The sequence below is a fragment of the Carassius gibelio genome, chromosome B11 (genome assembly GCF_023724105.1).
Source record: "Carassius gibelio isolate Cgi1373 ecotype wild population from Czech Republic chromosome B11, carGib1.2-hapl.c, whole genome shotgun sequence".
NCBI lineage: Eukaryota > Metazoa > Chordata > Actinopteri > Cypriniformes > Cyprinidae > Carassius > Carassius gibelio.
The window spans coordinates 10,445,784-10,463,183 of NC_068406.1; the positions used below are offsets into that span (position 1 = coordinate 10,445,784).

The 17,400-nt window shown below is 36.7% G+C and overlaps 1 protein-coding gene across 2 annotated transcripts; it reads right to left on the reverse strand.

The window, feature by feature from the left end:
- Nucleotides 1–34: 34 nt before the first annotated feature.
- On the reverse strand, nt 35–16,986 carry LOC127967737 (inter-alpha-trypsin inhibitor heavy chain H3). 2 transcript variants are annotated; one of them, XM_052568381.1, is made up of 24 exons: nt 16,852–16,986; nt 15,523–15,686; nt 15,083–15,187; nt 14,829–14,991; nt 14,641–14,751; nt 14,414–14,542; nt 14,205–14,321; nt 13,787–13,955; nt 13,595–13,705; nt 12,879–13,060; nt 12,612–12,791; nt 12,320–12,447; nt 12,080–12,252; nt 11,263–11,316; nt 10,935–10,964; nt 9,054–9,116; nt 2,425–2,454; nt 2,186–2,227; nt 1,752–1,826; nt 1,208–1,327; nt 955–1,129; nt 697–845; nt 468–552; nt 35–225 (listed from the first exon to the last, which is right to left on the reverse strand). In XM_052568381.1, exons 1-24 carry the CDS (start codon nt 16,927–16,929, stop codon nt 111–113), a joined length of 2,748 nt encoding a protein of 915 aa, XP_052424341.1. In that variant the 5' UTR covers nt 16,930–16,986; the 3' UTR covers nt 35–110. The 2 variants fall into 2 exon arrangements, with proteins under 2 accessions (XP_052424341.1, XP_052424342.1); XM_052568382.1 differs by lacking the exon at nt 15,523–15,686 and having other exon boundaries at nt 16,852–16,885.
- Nucleotides 16,987–17,400: the final 414 nt, after the last annotated feature.

Consider the following 17,400-nt stretch of genomic DNA (forward strand, 5'->3'; position numbering starts at 1 on the left):
CCCTACAATTTGCCAATAGATTAAAGATCAGCCATTTTCAGTTAAAGAATGTTATTTAATTGGAAAAGCCTGAAAGATAAAAGGACAATAAAAATGATTTTTGCTGAACTCTACAGCTGAGTGATGGTGAAGTCCGAGAGCTCTTGCTGTGTGAGAGCCTGGAATGGTACGAGCCAACATCCAACCACAGGAGCAGAAGCAAGTCTGTAGTCCTTCACCATCACCCTGAAATAAAAACACACGCAGCCATGGTGAGGGTTAGCAGAATAGACTGCCTCAAATAACATGTAAAAATTATTTCCAACTCTAAACTTATGAACAGTGGTGTATAATTTTTATTAAATATGATTTACCAATATTTAAATTATACTGTATATAATTTTCTTAGTTTTATTCTATAAATGAAACAAGAAGTTATTGAATGTATTATTAAAAACAGTTTTTGAGTACATTTACTGATCACTTACAGAGATGTCTTCACTTCCTGGTCCTTTAACTTTAAAGTTGGTGTTTGTGTTCCTTGGATCTCATCATATGAAATATCAGGCTCTCCTTAAAATTGTATACACAGACATTTAAGATTTTTCAGAATTTTGGTTTAATAACCATTATATCATCACTGAAGGACTATCTTCGGTATCAGTTGAGATTTAATGTTGATACATAACTTATGCTTGAAATGTGAAGCACTCTTACCTAAAACGCCTGTCAAACTGACATCTTTTGGCCTGGTCCGAACAGCAGGCCACAGAAACATGTTCCTTTTCTCCTTATGGAGAAGAATAACGATGTGAATATTTCCCATGGTGACGTCTATTTCATTGCTCCGTAGAATCAGAGAGACGCTGATGAAAGGGAAAAGCTGAAGAATGAATTCTATCTCTTATGTTAACAAAGAGCTATTACATATACAGGTTTAGTAAAAACACATATAGTTTAAAGGTATTAATATACCCCTCAGTATTGTTTTGAGTCAGTTCCTGGCCCCACAAGAACTCAACTTGATTCTGGCCGTCGTGGTATCTGATAGACGTTGTTTTTATAGTAAGATGATGGTTTGTTTTGTAATGTAAGTCAATTTGATTGAATCCATTTTGTCCAGTCAGGGATTCTCCATTCATAGAGAACTCTAGGACACAAAAACATTTAATTCAAGAAACAGATGACTTCTAAAAGGATGTGTTTGCAGTAAATGTGTAATAGTAACCTGAAGCTGAATCCTGTAGGAGTCGGAGTTTGTGAGGAAGAGGAACGTCGAAACAGAGTGGCTTAGACTGACCAACAACAGGCAGCAGGAAACGATTGCTACCTCTATGAACTGTTGGAGCTAAGACAGAACATAACCAAAAAAAAAAAACAAAAAAAAAAAAACACTTCAACGTTTCTTACATTATCAAAATTGATTTGCCATAGTTTAGAAAATGTTAATAAAATATGACAAGAGTTAAACTAAATCAGAACAAATTCATCTTGATAATGTCAGATAACTTTAATAAAAAGGTATGTAACAAAACATGGTCAGGTTAAAGTGTCAAACTTTTACTGGTGTGAATATTTTTTGGGGGGTATAATATGTCACAGCTTATTTTATTTTGCTATCCTCACTTACATAAATGAACTATAGTGTCCTACACTCACTAGTAAAACAAATATCAAAAAAATTATATCTGGTGTCTGAATCATTTTTGGTTTGAATGAATAATTATTATTATATAAAATTCCATAGTTAAGTTTGAGAGATCTTTATGTACCTGACATAGTAACAGGAACAAGTACAATCTCTGGACGTGTGGGCCTTTGATATAAGCCCAAGGTATCGGTTTCCTCTGTAACCAATAAAATTACATAGACTTAATGTACGTTTTGTATGCATTTACCTGACATAAGGCAGAACGTCTCAGTTATTTTACCCCCATTTAGTAAACGGATAGGTTACATTGTAGGGTATTGTTTGTTGAATTGAGGAAAAGTAATGTATTGAAATAATTTTGGAATAAGACTGTAACATAACAAAATGTGGAAAAGGTGAAGCGTTGTAAATACTTTCCGGATGTACTGTAGCTTTCAAACTTGCAATAATTAAAGAAAGTCAAAGAGCAGTTGATTTCATTCAGTTGAAATTAAATTATTAAAATCACTTGAAGAAATATTCAGAGAGAGAACATTGTAACATTGTCATACATACCCTCAGCTACTGGAAGGGGTACTGGGACAAAAGATGATTTAGCTATAAAAAATCAAATTAAAAATTAAAAAAAAAACTAATAAAAAAACCGTTAATTTCTTACCAAGTTCAAATAATTTACATTCATTTAATAATGGATGATTAGACAAGACATAAATTATATGCACAAGGTAGCAGCATGTATTCATTACATAATTTGGCTGATAAATATAGAAGAGAAAAGAGAATAAAACACTTACATGCAGCAGTATCACTAAGAACTCTATATTCTAAACATGAAAAAAGGGGAATGAAATAAATAAATATATATATATATATATTTATATATACACATATACATCCATATACATACACACACACACACAAACTTCAAGGCAGATGCAGTGTATTAAAGTAAACATGAAATAAAAATTAATACATTTTCTAAATACATGTTAGAAAAATATGTCTCATTGTGAACTATGTATCCATGTACTGTATGTTTAACTTTTTGACAATTATGACCTGCTTACTTTTAATCAAAATAAGTTAAATATAATTATCAACTAATGTAAAAAAAAAAAAGAAAAAGAAAAAAAAAGTCTCCATCCTATGTATTTTACATTCTTCCATAAGCTATTGCTACTTTGAATTCTCTGCAATGGTTTACATAAATAGAATACCTGAACTGTTTGTTTCTTTATTTATAATTATATGCAAATGGACTGTAAGGTACAGGCACTAAAAAAAAATATAAAAAAAACGCGCTATGTTCAAAAGTGTTCGAGCAGCGCTGACCAGTCATCTGTGAAGCTCCGACTCAACAGCACAGAGAGGATGGGTTTACCCATGGGCGTCGTATAGGGGGAAAATTTAGGACAATTCCAAGGGCCCCTGACTGACAGGGGGCCCAACAAATAAGTAAAAACTAATTTACATTTTTTATTATATTATACACTATATAAACCATCATCATTGAGTATATTTCAAATAATAATAAAATGAATAATGTATTTGATTTTACTTTTTGGCAATTAAAAGTTCAATATCACCACTGTCCAAAAATAAAACATCCATTGACCGACCACTGCCCTGTATCTGCATGAAATGGTTTGGTCCTGCCTTAGCGCACTAACTGTTTAGTTAGTTGCAGACCCAGACAGTCAATCAATGCACGGTGCGCTAGCAGTGTTAATTTCGTTAATGAAGACAATGATGAAAAATATCCATTAACGAACATTTTTTATGTGACTAAAACTATACGTTGATGAGCTAAAAATAATATCTGATGACGAACTTATGACGACATTTATGCAGTGTTTTCGTTAACTAGACGTGACTGGACTATAATTTTATTTGAGGACTATTGGACATTCAAAATGTGAGTCCCTGTTATTCGATTGCGATCAGGAAAAAGGCCGTTTGTATATCTAGTAAGTATAAGTCGCAGTGGATGAATAGACTAATAAAACACGATCTGAAACAATGAGCTCAGCGTCCGAAGGGGCAGGGATGAGGTCTCCAGACATCCCATTTTTCCCGGGATTCACAATTCATTGTCGATTAAGTTTAAAGTTAGTGAAGGCAGGATAGGCAAAGTCATGCTGATAGAATGCACGCACCACTTCCTCAGTTCTCACATTACATTTAATCATTTAGCAGACGGTTTTATCCAAAGCGACTTACAAATGAGAACAATAGAAGCAGCCAGGTCAACAAGAGAACAACAACAGTATACAAGTGCCATGACAAATCTCAGTAAGTCTAGTATAGAACGCATAGCCAGGTATATATAAATTACTATTATTATTTTTATTATTATTATCAAATGAAAAAGACAAGAAAAGGAAAAGTACTGGTGTTAGTAGGTTAAGTGCAGGCGAAAAAGATGAGTCTTTAGATGTTTCTTGAAAATGAGTAAAGACTCAGCTGTACGAATTGAGATTGGGAGGTCATTCCACCAGATGGGCACGGTCCAGGAAAAGGTCTGTGAGAGTGATTTTGAATTTCTTTGGGATGGCACCACAAGGCGTTGTTCACTTGAAGAGCGCAAACTTCTGGAGGACACATAGGATTTAACCAGTGAGTTTAGATAAGTTGGTGCCGTGCCAGTGGTCGTCTTGTAGGCAAGCATCAGTACCTTGAATTTGATGCGAGCGGCTACTGGTAGCCAGTGTAACCTGATGAGGAGAGGAGTAACATGAGCTTTTTTTGGCTCATTAAAGACAACCCTCGTTGCTGCATTCTGGATCATTTGCAGAGGCTTGACAGTACATGCAGGAAGGCCCGCCAGGAGAGCATTACAATAGTCCAGTCTGGAGAGAACAAGAGCTTGGACAAGAAGTTGGGTTGCTTGCTCTGACAGGAAGGGTCTAATCTTCCTAATGTTGTATAAGGCAAACCTGCAGGACCGGGTCGTTGTAGCAATGTGGTCAGTGAAGCTTAATTGATGATCCATCACAACTCCTAGGTTTCTGGCTGTCCTCGAAGGAGTTATGGTTGACGAGCCCAGCTGTATAGAGAAGTTGTGATGAATCAATGGGTTAGCTGGAATCACCAGTAGTTCAGTGTTTGTAAGGTTAAGCTGAAGGTGATGGTCATTCATCCAGCTAGAAATGTCACTCAGACAGGCTGAAATGCGAGCAGCTACTGTCGGGTCATCTGGCTGGAATGAGAAGTAGAGTTGGGTGTCATCAGCATAGCAGTGATAAGAAAAGCCATGCTTCTGAATGACAGATCCTAAAGATGTCATGTAGATGGAGAAGAGAAGTGGTCCAAGTACTGAGCCTTGAGGAACCCCAGTAGCAAGGTGGTGTGACTTTGAAACATCACCCCTCCAAGACACACTGAAGGATCTGTCATAGAGGTAGGACCTAACCCACAGGAGAGCAGTTCCAGAGATTCCCATCTTTCTGAGGGTGGACAGGAGAATCTGGTGATTAACAGTGTCAAAAGCAGCAGACAGATCAAGTAAGATGAGTACCGAGGATTTTGAAGCTGCTCTTGCTAGTAGCAGGGCTTCAGTAACCGAGTGCAGAGCAGTCTCAGTTGAGTTGCCACTTTTGAAGCCAGATTGGTTGCTGTCCAGGTGGTTGTTCTGTCCAAGGAACATAGAAAGCTGGTTGAACACAGCCCGCTCAAGTGTCGTTGCAATGAATGGAAGAAGGGATACTGGTCTGTAGTTTTCAAGAAGCGCTGGATTTAGAGAATTTAGAGCTTGAATGCTAAGGGAAATGTTCCAGATTGAAGAGAGGAGTTGATAATGTGAGTAAGTGAAGGTATGACTGAAGAAGAGATCGCTTGAAGGAGGTGAGTGGGGATAGGATCAAGTGGACAAGTAGTAGGATGATTGGACAGGAGAATTTTGGAGACGTCCATCTCTGAGAGTGGGGAGAAGAAGGATAAAGAGTGTGCATTGGTCATTGTGAAGTTTTCCTCAGTCTGCGGTGTGGAGAATTGGTCACTGATGGATCTTGTCTTATTTGTGAAGAAAGCTGCAAAGTCGTCCGCTGTAAGAGTCGATGGAGGAGGTGGAGGCGGCGGATTAAGAAGAGAGGAGAAAGTCTTGAAGAGTGTCCGAGCGTCACAGCAGCTGTTCATTTTGTTGTGGTAGTAGGATGTTTTAGCTGTGAAGACATTTGCAGAGAAGGAAGAGAGGAGAGATTGATACACACTGAGGTCCGTAGAGTTTTTTTGTTTTCTGCCATTTCCTTTCTGCAGCCCTGAGTTTAGAGCGATGTTCACGGAGAACCTCGGACAGCCAGGGGGCAGATGGGGCAGTGCGTGCTGGTCTAGACAACAGTGGGCAAAAGTTGTCCAAGCAAGATGTTAAAGTGGAGCAAAGAGTGTCCGTAGCACTGTTCGTGTCCAGAGCAGAAAACTGAGAGAATGGTGGAAGAGAGGATGAAACCACAGCAGATAGGCGAGATGGAGAGAGTGAGCGTAGGTTCCGTCGAAAGGTGACCTGCGTTGGAGTGTGTGCCACTTCAGGAGTAAGTGCTAGGTTAGCAGTAATGAGGAAGTGATCAGAGGTGTGCAGTGGAGCAACTGAAGAGGTGTCCACAGAGCAACAGCGTGTGTAGATGAGGTCAAGTTGGTTGCCCGATTTGTGAGTCGCTGTAGTGGACACTAGCTTGAGATACAGCGCGTGATCAGTTCGCGTGATCAGTTCTCAGCGCTCACATACAGCGCGTGATCAGTTCTCAGCACTCAGCGCTCAAATACACACACAACAGTCCAGATGTTTATTGTGTAGAGTATCTCTCGTAAATACAGTAGGTTATGGATTAAGTGAACGTGAACAGGTGAGTGAAAACTGAACGCGTGTCAGTATTTCATGCATGCCTTCCGTCTTAAAAGGACAGCATTCCAAATTAAATGCCTGTCATTAATTTTAACCAACAAAAGATGTTAAAGGCCGTGTTGCAGGGTTAATTTTTTTACGAATTTGTGCAATTTGCTTGTTGGTAATAAACATTTAAACTGTTATCCATTGTATTTTATGTTGTTGGGTATCACAAAACGGAATATAATACGAAAAAGTAGGTACCGTATTTTTCGGACTATAAGTCGCACCTAAGTATAAGTCGCATCAGTCCAAAAATACATCATGACGAGAAAAAAAAAAAAACATAAGTCACACTGGATTATAAATCGCATTTATTTAGAACCAAGAACCAAGAGAAAACATTACCGTCTACAGCCGCGAGAGGGCGCTCTATGTTTTCAGTGTAAACTACAGGAGAACTGAGCAGCATAGAGCGCCCTCTCACGGCTGCAGACGGTAATGTTTTCTTTTGGTTAATGTTTTCTTGGCAATTCCTCATTTGCCCTCTCACGTCTGGCTGGTTCGAAATAACATGGCTGCGGGCCATCATACATGTTGGCTCTTGCCACCTCTTCCTCATCCGTTGGTCACTATAGTTCTGATGCTGCGTTCCAGGCTGGTTTTTGAGCGTGTCGTAATCACCATATCATACCACGACTAACGACTTTGTACCTTTCCAGGCAAGTTACGCCAAACTTTCTGAGCGCAAGGAATTGTAGCTAGATTATTTATTTTATTGCAACGTTTCATTAACCTAAAATCGTTTTTTCAACGTGTACCACTTGCATAAACACTGCATCCATATGCAGTATTATTCGTATGGGCTGCCATCTTTGTTTCGCGTGCTTGTGACCTCGGAACTTGGAGTAGATCAATCTAGTACGAGTTCACGGGTGGGAAGTCACGGGTTTGACTGCCGTTCTAGTACACTTTCACGGGTTTAAGGTTGGAAAAACATGGGTTAGGGGTTGCCTGGGACACGGAATCACACTAGGCTGAGGCTACCTTTCCTCCACTTCTCCCCAACGTGTCGTCATCGCCGAGCTGCTAAAAAAAACATTAATACCAAAAACGTAAAAAACTGGTCTTTAAGACCATTTTTGAGACATTTTAAAAATGATATACATATCTTGAGTGATGTATGTACCCATTATTTGAAAGTGGTGGTTAACCTGCAACATGGCCTTTAAATAAATGTATACATGTTATGTAAAACCTACAGTATCTGAAAAATGAATTTAATTTTTGTCTATATTGTATTTGTCTTGTTGTGCTTCTTATATATATATATATATATATATATATATATATATATATATATATATATATATATAGATAGATAGATAGATAGATAGATAGATAGATAGATAGATAGATAGATAGATAGATAGATAGATAGATAGATAGATAGATAGATAGAAGTTGCTCCTTTTTCACTTTCCTTTTAAATGGATAGTTCACCCAAAATGTAGTCCTTGATTCAAATTTCTCATAAACTTAATTGATTTGGTCTAAAGAGAGAAGAATTAATGATTATTTTAATTTGAAAACTACATATAAATTAGCTACCACTGTGTTAATGACTTAGCATCATTCCAGGGACTGTTACAACTTGATGAACCACTGAAACAATTTTGGAAACATTATTTTAAGGTAAAAAAAAATTACATAGTGTTGCTTTAAGGACATTTTTATGGTGGCTTTTAATCTTGCATCCAATGGTGAACTGCATACTGTATGCAGATTGCATGTACAAATCACCAGCAGTAAATATTGTGCTAGTACTAGAATTGAACTATAAGCAGCAAGACAGTTGCAAGCCTTTGATTAGAGTTATGTAAAGCTTTTGATGGGACAGTTAGATTCTAGAGATGTGCTGACAACAGCTATGCAGAGGGGGCCCAATTAGATTTTTTTGTCATGGGGCCCAAAATTCCTGGCAGCACCCCTGGGTTTACCAGCGCCACCGAACTGACAGTGCGGCACTGATCAGTTACAACAGTGTAGCGCGTACATTACTCTTCTTCTTCTAATGACATTTTATGATGGATGGCAAACCAATTTTTTTGTGCTACACAAAATCGCTTTCAAAATCGGCAATGAATCGCCTGCATAAAACACCTATATGCAGCAGTATCACTAAGAAGGAGATATCATTCACCTGAATTTCTTTTTCATGTTGTGAGCATGAATAAAAAATCTGTTTATTACTAATTCATTTTCAATATTTGTGTTTTATTGCGACTCCAGCATTTTGTACCCCATTTGCATTGCCCTTTTTCCATCAAAACTGTAAAAATATGTATATCCTGCTAAAACAAATAGAGGGCTTTTAAGTAAATTATTTTACTTAAATTTCAGTTAATTCTTTTATTTTTTCAAATGCATGTTGAACAGTAGATACTATTGTGAATGATCTATTGATGTGTTCTCACAAAGTATTGAGGCTCCTAATAGTTTTAATGATGTGATAATGTAAATTTGAATACTGCTAGGTCTGAACACAGGGGTAAATGATCTACTTATTAAAAGAAGAAAGCTTTTAGAAGAAACAATGCATACCATGCAAAACTGGATGATCGGGAGGTGCACCAATATCATAGCGTGGTTGAATAAGTACTGATGCTGGGGAATGAAAAAAAATGTTAATAATAATAATAATAATAATAATATTATATATATATATACACACTTCAAGGCAGATGCAGTGTATTAAAGTAAACATGAAATAAAAATTAATGCATTTTCTAAATACATGTTAAGTCTCATTGTGAACTATGTATCCATGTACTGTATGTATTTAACTTTTTGAAAATTATGACCTGTTTCCTTTTAATCAAAATAAGTTATATTAAATATAATTATCAACTAATGTAAAAAAACACAACACAAAAAAACAGTCTCCATCCTATGTATTTTACATTTTTCCATAGGCTATCGCTACTTTGAATTCTCTGCAATAGTTTACATAAATAGAGTACCTGAACTGTTTGTTTCTTTATTTATACTTGCATGCAAATGGACTGTATATTCAAGCAGTGCTGCGTGACCGACTCAACAGCACAGAAAGGACGGGTTTACCAGCGCAACCAAACTGACAGCAGAATTTGTCCAGTCGTGACACACCAGTCATTAAATGTTTTGTGTAGTGGAGTGACTCCGTCATTTGGTTTGTGCTCCTTTCCGATTGTAAAAGACTAAAATCTGTTCCAGTCGATGGAATCAATCATTAAGTGTGTTGAGGTCCGACTTAGAATGTTTCAGCTAGTGGTGTAGTGTGTCCCCAGCTTTAAGGTCATTGTCCTGTTGGAAGATGAACCATCACCCCAGTCTGGAGGAGGTTTTCATCAAAGATGCCTCTGTACATTAATGCATTAATCTTTCCCTTTATCCTGACTAGTCTCCCAGTTCCTGCCACTAAAAAACATCCCCACAGCATGATGCCGCCACCACCATGCTTCACTGTTGGGATGGTATTGACCAGGTGATGAGTGTTGTCTGGTTTCCTTCAGACATGACGCTTACCATTCAGGCCAAAGAGTTCAATCTTTATGGCCTGAGAATCCTTCAGGTGCCTTTTGGCAAACTCCAGGCGACTTTCATGTGCCTTTTACTGAGAAGTGGCTTCTGTCTGGCCACTCTACCACAGGTCTGATTGATTGAGTGCTGCTGAGATTGTTTTTCTTCTGGAAGGTTCTCCTCTCTCCACAGAGAAATGCTGGAGCTCTGTCAGAGTGACCATTGGGTTCTTGGTCACCTCCCTGACTAAGAACCTTCTCCCCAGATCGCTCAGTTTGGCCAGGTGATCCGCTCTAGGAAGAATTCTGGTGATTCCGAACTTCTTCCATTAAGGGATGATGGAGGCTACTGTGCTCATTGGGACCTTCAATGCTGCTGAATTTTTTCTGTACCCTTCCCCAGATCTGCACCTTGATACAATCTGGTCTCAGATAATTCCTTGTACTTCATGGCTTTGTTTGTGCTCTAACATATGCTGTTAACAATGGGACCTTATATAGACGGGTGTGTGTCTTTCCAAATCATGTCCAATTAACTGATTTACCACAGGTAGACTCCAATCAAGTTGTAGAAACATCTCTAAGATGATCAGTGGAAACAGGATGCACCTGAGCTCAATTTTGAGTGTCAAGGCAAAGGTTGTGAATACTTATGTACATGTGATTTTTTTTTTAGTTTTTGTTTTTTTTATAAATTTGCAAAGATTTCAAACAAACTTCTTTCACGTTGTCATTATGGGGTATTGTTTGTAGAATTTTGAGGAAAATATTGAATTAATTTTGGAATAAGACTTTAACATAACAAAATGTGGATAAGGTGAAGCATTGTGAATACTTTCCAAATGTACTGTAGCAGCATTTATTCATTACATAATTTGGCTGATGGCTCATAAATGTAGAAGAGAAAAGAGATTAAAACACCTACGTGCAGCACTAAGGACGCTATATTGTACACCTGAAAAAAAAAAAACAACAGAAAATATGCTGTGAGCATGAATAAAAAAATCTGTTCATTACAAATTAATTTTCAATATTTGTGTTTTATCGCGACTTTTTTTTCAAATGCATGTTGAACAGTAGATCTTATTGTGAATGATCTATTGATATGTAAAGTTGAATACTGCTAGGTCTGAACCTGTTTTTATACAGTCTATGGTCTGAACACTATAGAAGCTATAAGATAAGAGGGGGTAAAATGATCTACTTATTAAAAGAAGAAAGCTTTTAGAAGACACAATGCACACCACACAAACCTGGATGATAGAAAGGTGCACCAACACTATGGTGTTGCTGACTAAATCCAGTTGCTGTGGAATGAAAAAAATAATAATAATAATCTTCAAGGCAGATGCAGTGTATTTAAGTAAACATGAAATAAAAATTAATGCATATTCGAATTATATGTTAACTCATTGTGAACTATGTATCCATGTACTGTATGTATTTCACTTTTTGAGAATTATGACCTTACTTTTAATCAAAATAAGTTATATTAAATAACTGTCTTATGGTGAAAATGACTGACTTCTCTGGTGGTGTATGCAGGACAATTATCAGCTAATGTAAAAAATTAAAAACACCATCTCCTATGTATTTTCCATTTTTCCATAAGCTATTGCTAGTTTGAATTCTCTGCAATAGTTTACATAAACAGAGTACATAGAGAACTGTTTGTTTCATTATTTATACTTACATGCAAATGGACCGTAAGATACAGATACTTTGTAAAAAAAAAAAAAAAGAAAGAAAGAAAAAAAAGAAAGAAAATACAAAGATAACCCTTATTTACTGCATGTGGCCATCAAAACTCAATTTCTGAAGAAACGTTTTTCTGATGAGGTCAGAAAACACTAGACAGCTGCTTTATAATAGAAACTGACTCTGTTGCCTTAACTTGTAGGATGCACAAATGAAGTAGCTTCATTTAATCATTTTTTATTAGATGTATTTGATAGACATGGTTAATATATTTGTTTAGAACTTTCATATTTCTGCTGTTTATTTAGCTGCAAAAAGGGACCTAGCATAAGGTTTGTACTCTTTTATAGCATATGACGAATCAGTTCTCACCTGGAAGTATGGGTGACTCTTCTTCCTCTTTGGGTTTGTCAGCAACTTCCACTTCACCTTCTTGTGGTTTAGTAACGACCATTGAGGTGAGGGGAGTGACAAACTGGTATTTCAGGGAGAGTTTAATAGCTTCTTTCTTTTCTTCCTCTTTCTCTTGTCCTTTAAGAAGCACCCTGAGACACAAAGATGCAATCAATGTTCAACTTAAATCACAGAATGTCAATTCACTCATAAACTTACTGTCTCTCCAGAAGCTGCTTCACTGTAAGGTAGGCCCACAACCTCTGCATGAAATCTTCATTCTCAGGTGGGACATCACTGGGGTCTTTTGTCATTATAGTGTCCTGATACATCACATTGTTGCCTTTCTGCTCAGAAATAATAATACTAGTGAATATTTTTATTAGGAATGCTGTCAGTACCACTTTCACAGATAACCTACTATAAAACAAAGCTATTATTCACATCTTCTACACAATCGTCCAGTGATCCTAATAATATCCCCCTAAGAGAAGATTAATGAAGATCTTACTGATACTGCGATGACTTCAGTGGTGAAACTCTCCACACTGTTGTCTGTTATTTGTCCTGACACCACAATCTCAGAGCCATTGAAGTACAAACTAAAGCTGGTCTTGGTAAGGTTTGTCCCTCCTGGGTATTTAAGTTGAATATCAGTGAGGAGAGGGACGGCAACTTCTTCATAGAAGCCCTAAAAATCAAACAAACATGAAATGTGCTCAAAGACAGAACGGTTCACAATTAAAGATGAATTCTCAGCTGATCATCTGTCGTTCACCTGCAGTTGTAGATCAGCGTCTGAATCTTCATAAATCCTGCGAGCAACTCCACTATTTTCCAGTGACATCTTTGTCAGGAAGTCAAAGTTAACATCATATCCAAAACCAAGACAATAGAGGGGAAATTTAGTCCCAATGGCCTCTTTCACATTGGACATTATCTTCTCTTTGTTGGTTTCACCTGTTAGAAAAAAAAATTGTAATATTCAGATCACATGGCAAATGTGGAAAATAAAAAAAAATTAAATTAAAAAATTAAAATTAATGTGCAAAAAAATTGAAATGTGCAAAATTCCATTGACTTCCTAACCTCAATTTATCAGAAAAACAATGCAAAAAATATGTTAAGTGAACAATCAAATATTTGAAAGTACTAAGTTTTTTTTTTCTCGTAAAATTATTTTTTTTAAAAAAAAAAAATGGAAAAAATACAGTCACAGAAATGCTATTGTGCATGGTTAAACAGTAAAAATTGTCTTTTTGACTTTTTTTTGATCAGGCATTACAAACAATTATTATTTAGGTATACTTGGTTTTGTTTGACAATGCATAGGAATCACAAAGTGAGAAAGAATATATCACATATTCATAATAGTGCAGAATACAAGATGTGCTGACTGACGACATAAATGTTTAGGCAGTTCTGATGCAGATCTTCCTTTGGACAGCTAAATGTGGGCAGTGAGTGTATGTATGTATCAGTGTGAATCTGTGCCTGTAGTGGGATCTCCATCAGTCAGCAGGATCAGGATGGAGGCTGTTCCCTCTCGTGGATGTCGATTGATCATGTCCACTCCTGCTAGAACTGCAGCGTTTATGTCCGTGGCTAAAGGAAGACCAAACATAGTTGTGTTACTGTGAGGTACAACTTTCTTACTCCATATGTAGCATTAGTGCTGTAACTCACCTCCTCTATCTCTGATCTCCTTCACAAAAGATTTTGCATTCTCCAGATTTGCCTCAGTAGCTTTGAGGAGCTCACGCTTCCATAAGCTAACTTCACTGTCAAAGGTGATCAATCCAAAGTGGTCATCCTCATCAAGATCACTTAAAATCTTTAGCAGTGCCAATCGAGTCTAAAGAATGACAGCATCTAATGGTTATTCTTTCTCTATTATAATTGTATACTTACACTTACCAGATATGGACAGATTTTTTTTTTTTGTTTTTTTTTTGTTTTTTTACTACTTTAAAGAAAGCAACTTTACACTGATTTCAATGCTGCAATATCCTCCAAAAATGGGTCGAGGGTTCAAGGGTTTTACTGTCAAAAGATTTCATAGTTCGTTATGTGCTTTTGATTTGGCTGAAACGTTGACATTTACCTGTTTTATTTTTCTGCCGTGCATAGAACCACTCCGGTCAATGATAAACACCACATTTTTGGAAATACGTGGAACATCAGATGGAGCAAAGTAGTGGACAAAATAGCCTTTTGATACCTGAGAGAACAGGAAAATGCCAGTCTTTCAAATGTTTTCTGTTTTTGTCATATTATTTTACTTTTGTAAAGCATGTTATTTTACAAATGTACCATGATTTCTCCTTTGGGATTTTGTCTCTCCACATCGTATGTTATGAGCAGGTCACCGTTCAGCCCATTTTCTCCACAGCTTTTACACTTGGTCTGTTGATCTTGTGTGGGGTAGAAGGTCACCCATGCCTGAAATGATCAGTTTGTTCATCTGGTAACTTCATTTGAAGTGTGTGAGCATATTGAGAACATCTAAACTGTGTTTTAACTCTCATGTAAGCTCTTACATCTTTGTCTGCTCTGGTGGTTTTGATGGCATTGGCCAGATCACCGATGCTCAAATCTCCTTTCACCTCCAAGAAGGAAATTCCTGGTTTCTCTTGGATGTGTACATCTATCTAATGTGAGGAAAAGAAACACCATCTAACTGTATCTTGAAATTGATTATAATGTTTTTCTTAATTTCTTCCATTACCTTGAAGTCAGTCACCGGCTGCATTGGTTGGGCATTGATGAGTAGCTCATATTTTCCGAGGCGACGCTTTAGCAGTTCCTCGTAGGTCAACTCAAAGGTCACTTTACTAAAAGCAGACACTGTCACTGAGGTTTTAAAGTCCTCTAAAGTCCTTCCAACAGATCTGAAATATATCAAAATAACAAATCCCAGAATATTACTAAACATATTACAAATACATATTTTATGGACCTAATTAAAAAAAAATCTCATACTTGACCAGTCCAGCACTTTGTCCTCGAGATACTGCTTGATTGTATTGCTGCTGAGCTGCTTCTTTTTCCTTCACAACCCCATCATATGTTTTTCCCTCTATGGTCCTATTGAGAAAGTTACACAATGATGTTCTCTTAATATACCAGAAACTTAAACTCTGTGTATTTCATAAAAAAATATCCATCTCACTCAAATGGTAGCACCACTAAACATGTTTGTTTGTATAAAAACATCAGTACTGTTACAGGTAGCTAATGTATCTTGTTCTTTAAAAACTGCATACAGGTTATTTATTCTTGGACTAGTAGAAGGTATATTTTCTAAAACTTTATTATGTTCGGCTGTATTATACGATTTACTTTATCTGATGCCCACGTGCTATAAATGGCTTCTTTACCTCTTTATTTCTACTTATATAACACTACTAATGTTCACCCACATTCTGAATTTGCTGATGAAGGCATTCTTGGGAATCTTGACCTCAAACTGGATCTCTTGAGATTCATTCAGTGTGTTCGCAACACGGCTTGTGATGACTGTTGTGGCGTAGCGACTGGTGACCGTGGAGTTAATGTAGAAGCTGTATATATCCACATTTTTTTTCTGTTGACATTTACATTTATGCATTTAGCAGACGTAGTCCAACATTTTTTTTTATTTTACCAGTATGTGTGTTCCCTGGGTATTGAACCCACAACCTTTTGCACTTTTAACACAATGCTCTACCACTGAGCTAAGACAATGAATAGTAAACTCATATTAAAGTATAGTCATCATGATTACTGCTCAAAATTGCATGGAGAAAAGGCCTTTGGACTGAAAGACAAATAACGTTTTGATGACTTCATCTCAGTGTACACACTACACAGTGTACACAACAGAAGGTTCTGTCAACTCAAATTGCATGTTTCTGTCAACAATGGCAATCAAAATGAAAATGTCTAAACAGATAAACCAAGCAGTTGAGAATAAATCAGTTAGAAGAAGTTTTGTTAAGAAAAAAGACATACATAATATAAAACAAGCTAGATCATATTAAATATCAAAATACATAATAAAAAATGGAAGCTTTAGCCTAAGTTCTGCCAGGAAGACTCAATCACTTCGTCACTAATTACCTTCATCATTATCCAATCACGTCTTTATACTCCTGTATAAAAGATCGTACTTACACATGTTTGAGTTCGCAGATGCCAACGCGACAACAACCTCCACCCTCCCCACCACCACCAGGATGGTCCTGTCCTTACCTTCCAGGGGGGGTCTGCTGCGCCCCTGCCTTCGTCTTCAGGCAGGAAATGCAGATTCGCTACCCTCGGATTACGAACCATGGACGGGGCCTTCCGCCAAAGAAATTTATAATTGTGCTCACTGAGCTGTCAATAAATGTATGCTTCGTACATTCCTCTATCTCCCGAGTCTTTCTGGTAGAACTACTATTCAAAAGACTTTTTTTAATGTATTTGAAAAGTCTATCAGGATTTCTTTATGAATATGAAAAAAAAACGAACTAAAAATGATTTGACCTAGATATCTTTTGTATGTAATAATTTTTTGTTTTGTTTCTGGTCACTTTTGATTCATTTAATGATTAAAATTTTTATTTAAATCTGACCTCAAATTTATGACCAATAGTGTATATTCAACAAGCATGAAGTATGTCTAGCCCTTGATCTCAAATACAGATATAAATCTGTTGTTTTATCCTGATTTGATAAGAGTATTTAAGAGTTTTGTCTTCTATCTTAAAGTAAAATTTCACCCTCACCTTCTTAACAGGGTCTGAAGTGGCTGACATGAGAAACATGCCCAAGAGAATCACCTGGAGAGCTGCTCGATCCATCATGACCTGCACATGAAACTGACCTCGAAACACACACTGCCTTTAAACTCAAGTCCACAGCATGCTATTGGCTGATACTGACCGGAAGAAGAAACCTCCTCCTTTAATTGCAATGAGAGTCCACCACACAACTCAATATCGAGACATGCTTTTCAAGAAAATATATCATCTATATAATTTGTAAATACATTCTGTAGAAGCTTGGTGTTGTGCTTTTAATATATTTTCAGACAGGACCACAAGAAATACATAATTTCCAGCAATTATCAAAATCAGTGCTTACAGAGGCATCAATCAAAGGGTTACAAAAAAAAAGGGTTAAAACAGTTATTTTAAATTATAATAATATTGCACGATATATCCGTTTTACTTTTCTTTTCTTTTTTCAAATAAATGCAGCCTTGTGAGCATTAGAAAATTATTTCTTAAAACAAAAAATAATAATAATTATTATTATTATTTAAAGCTGTTGAC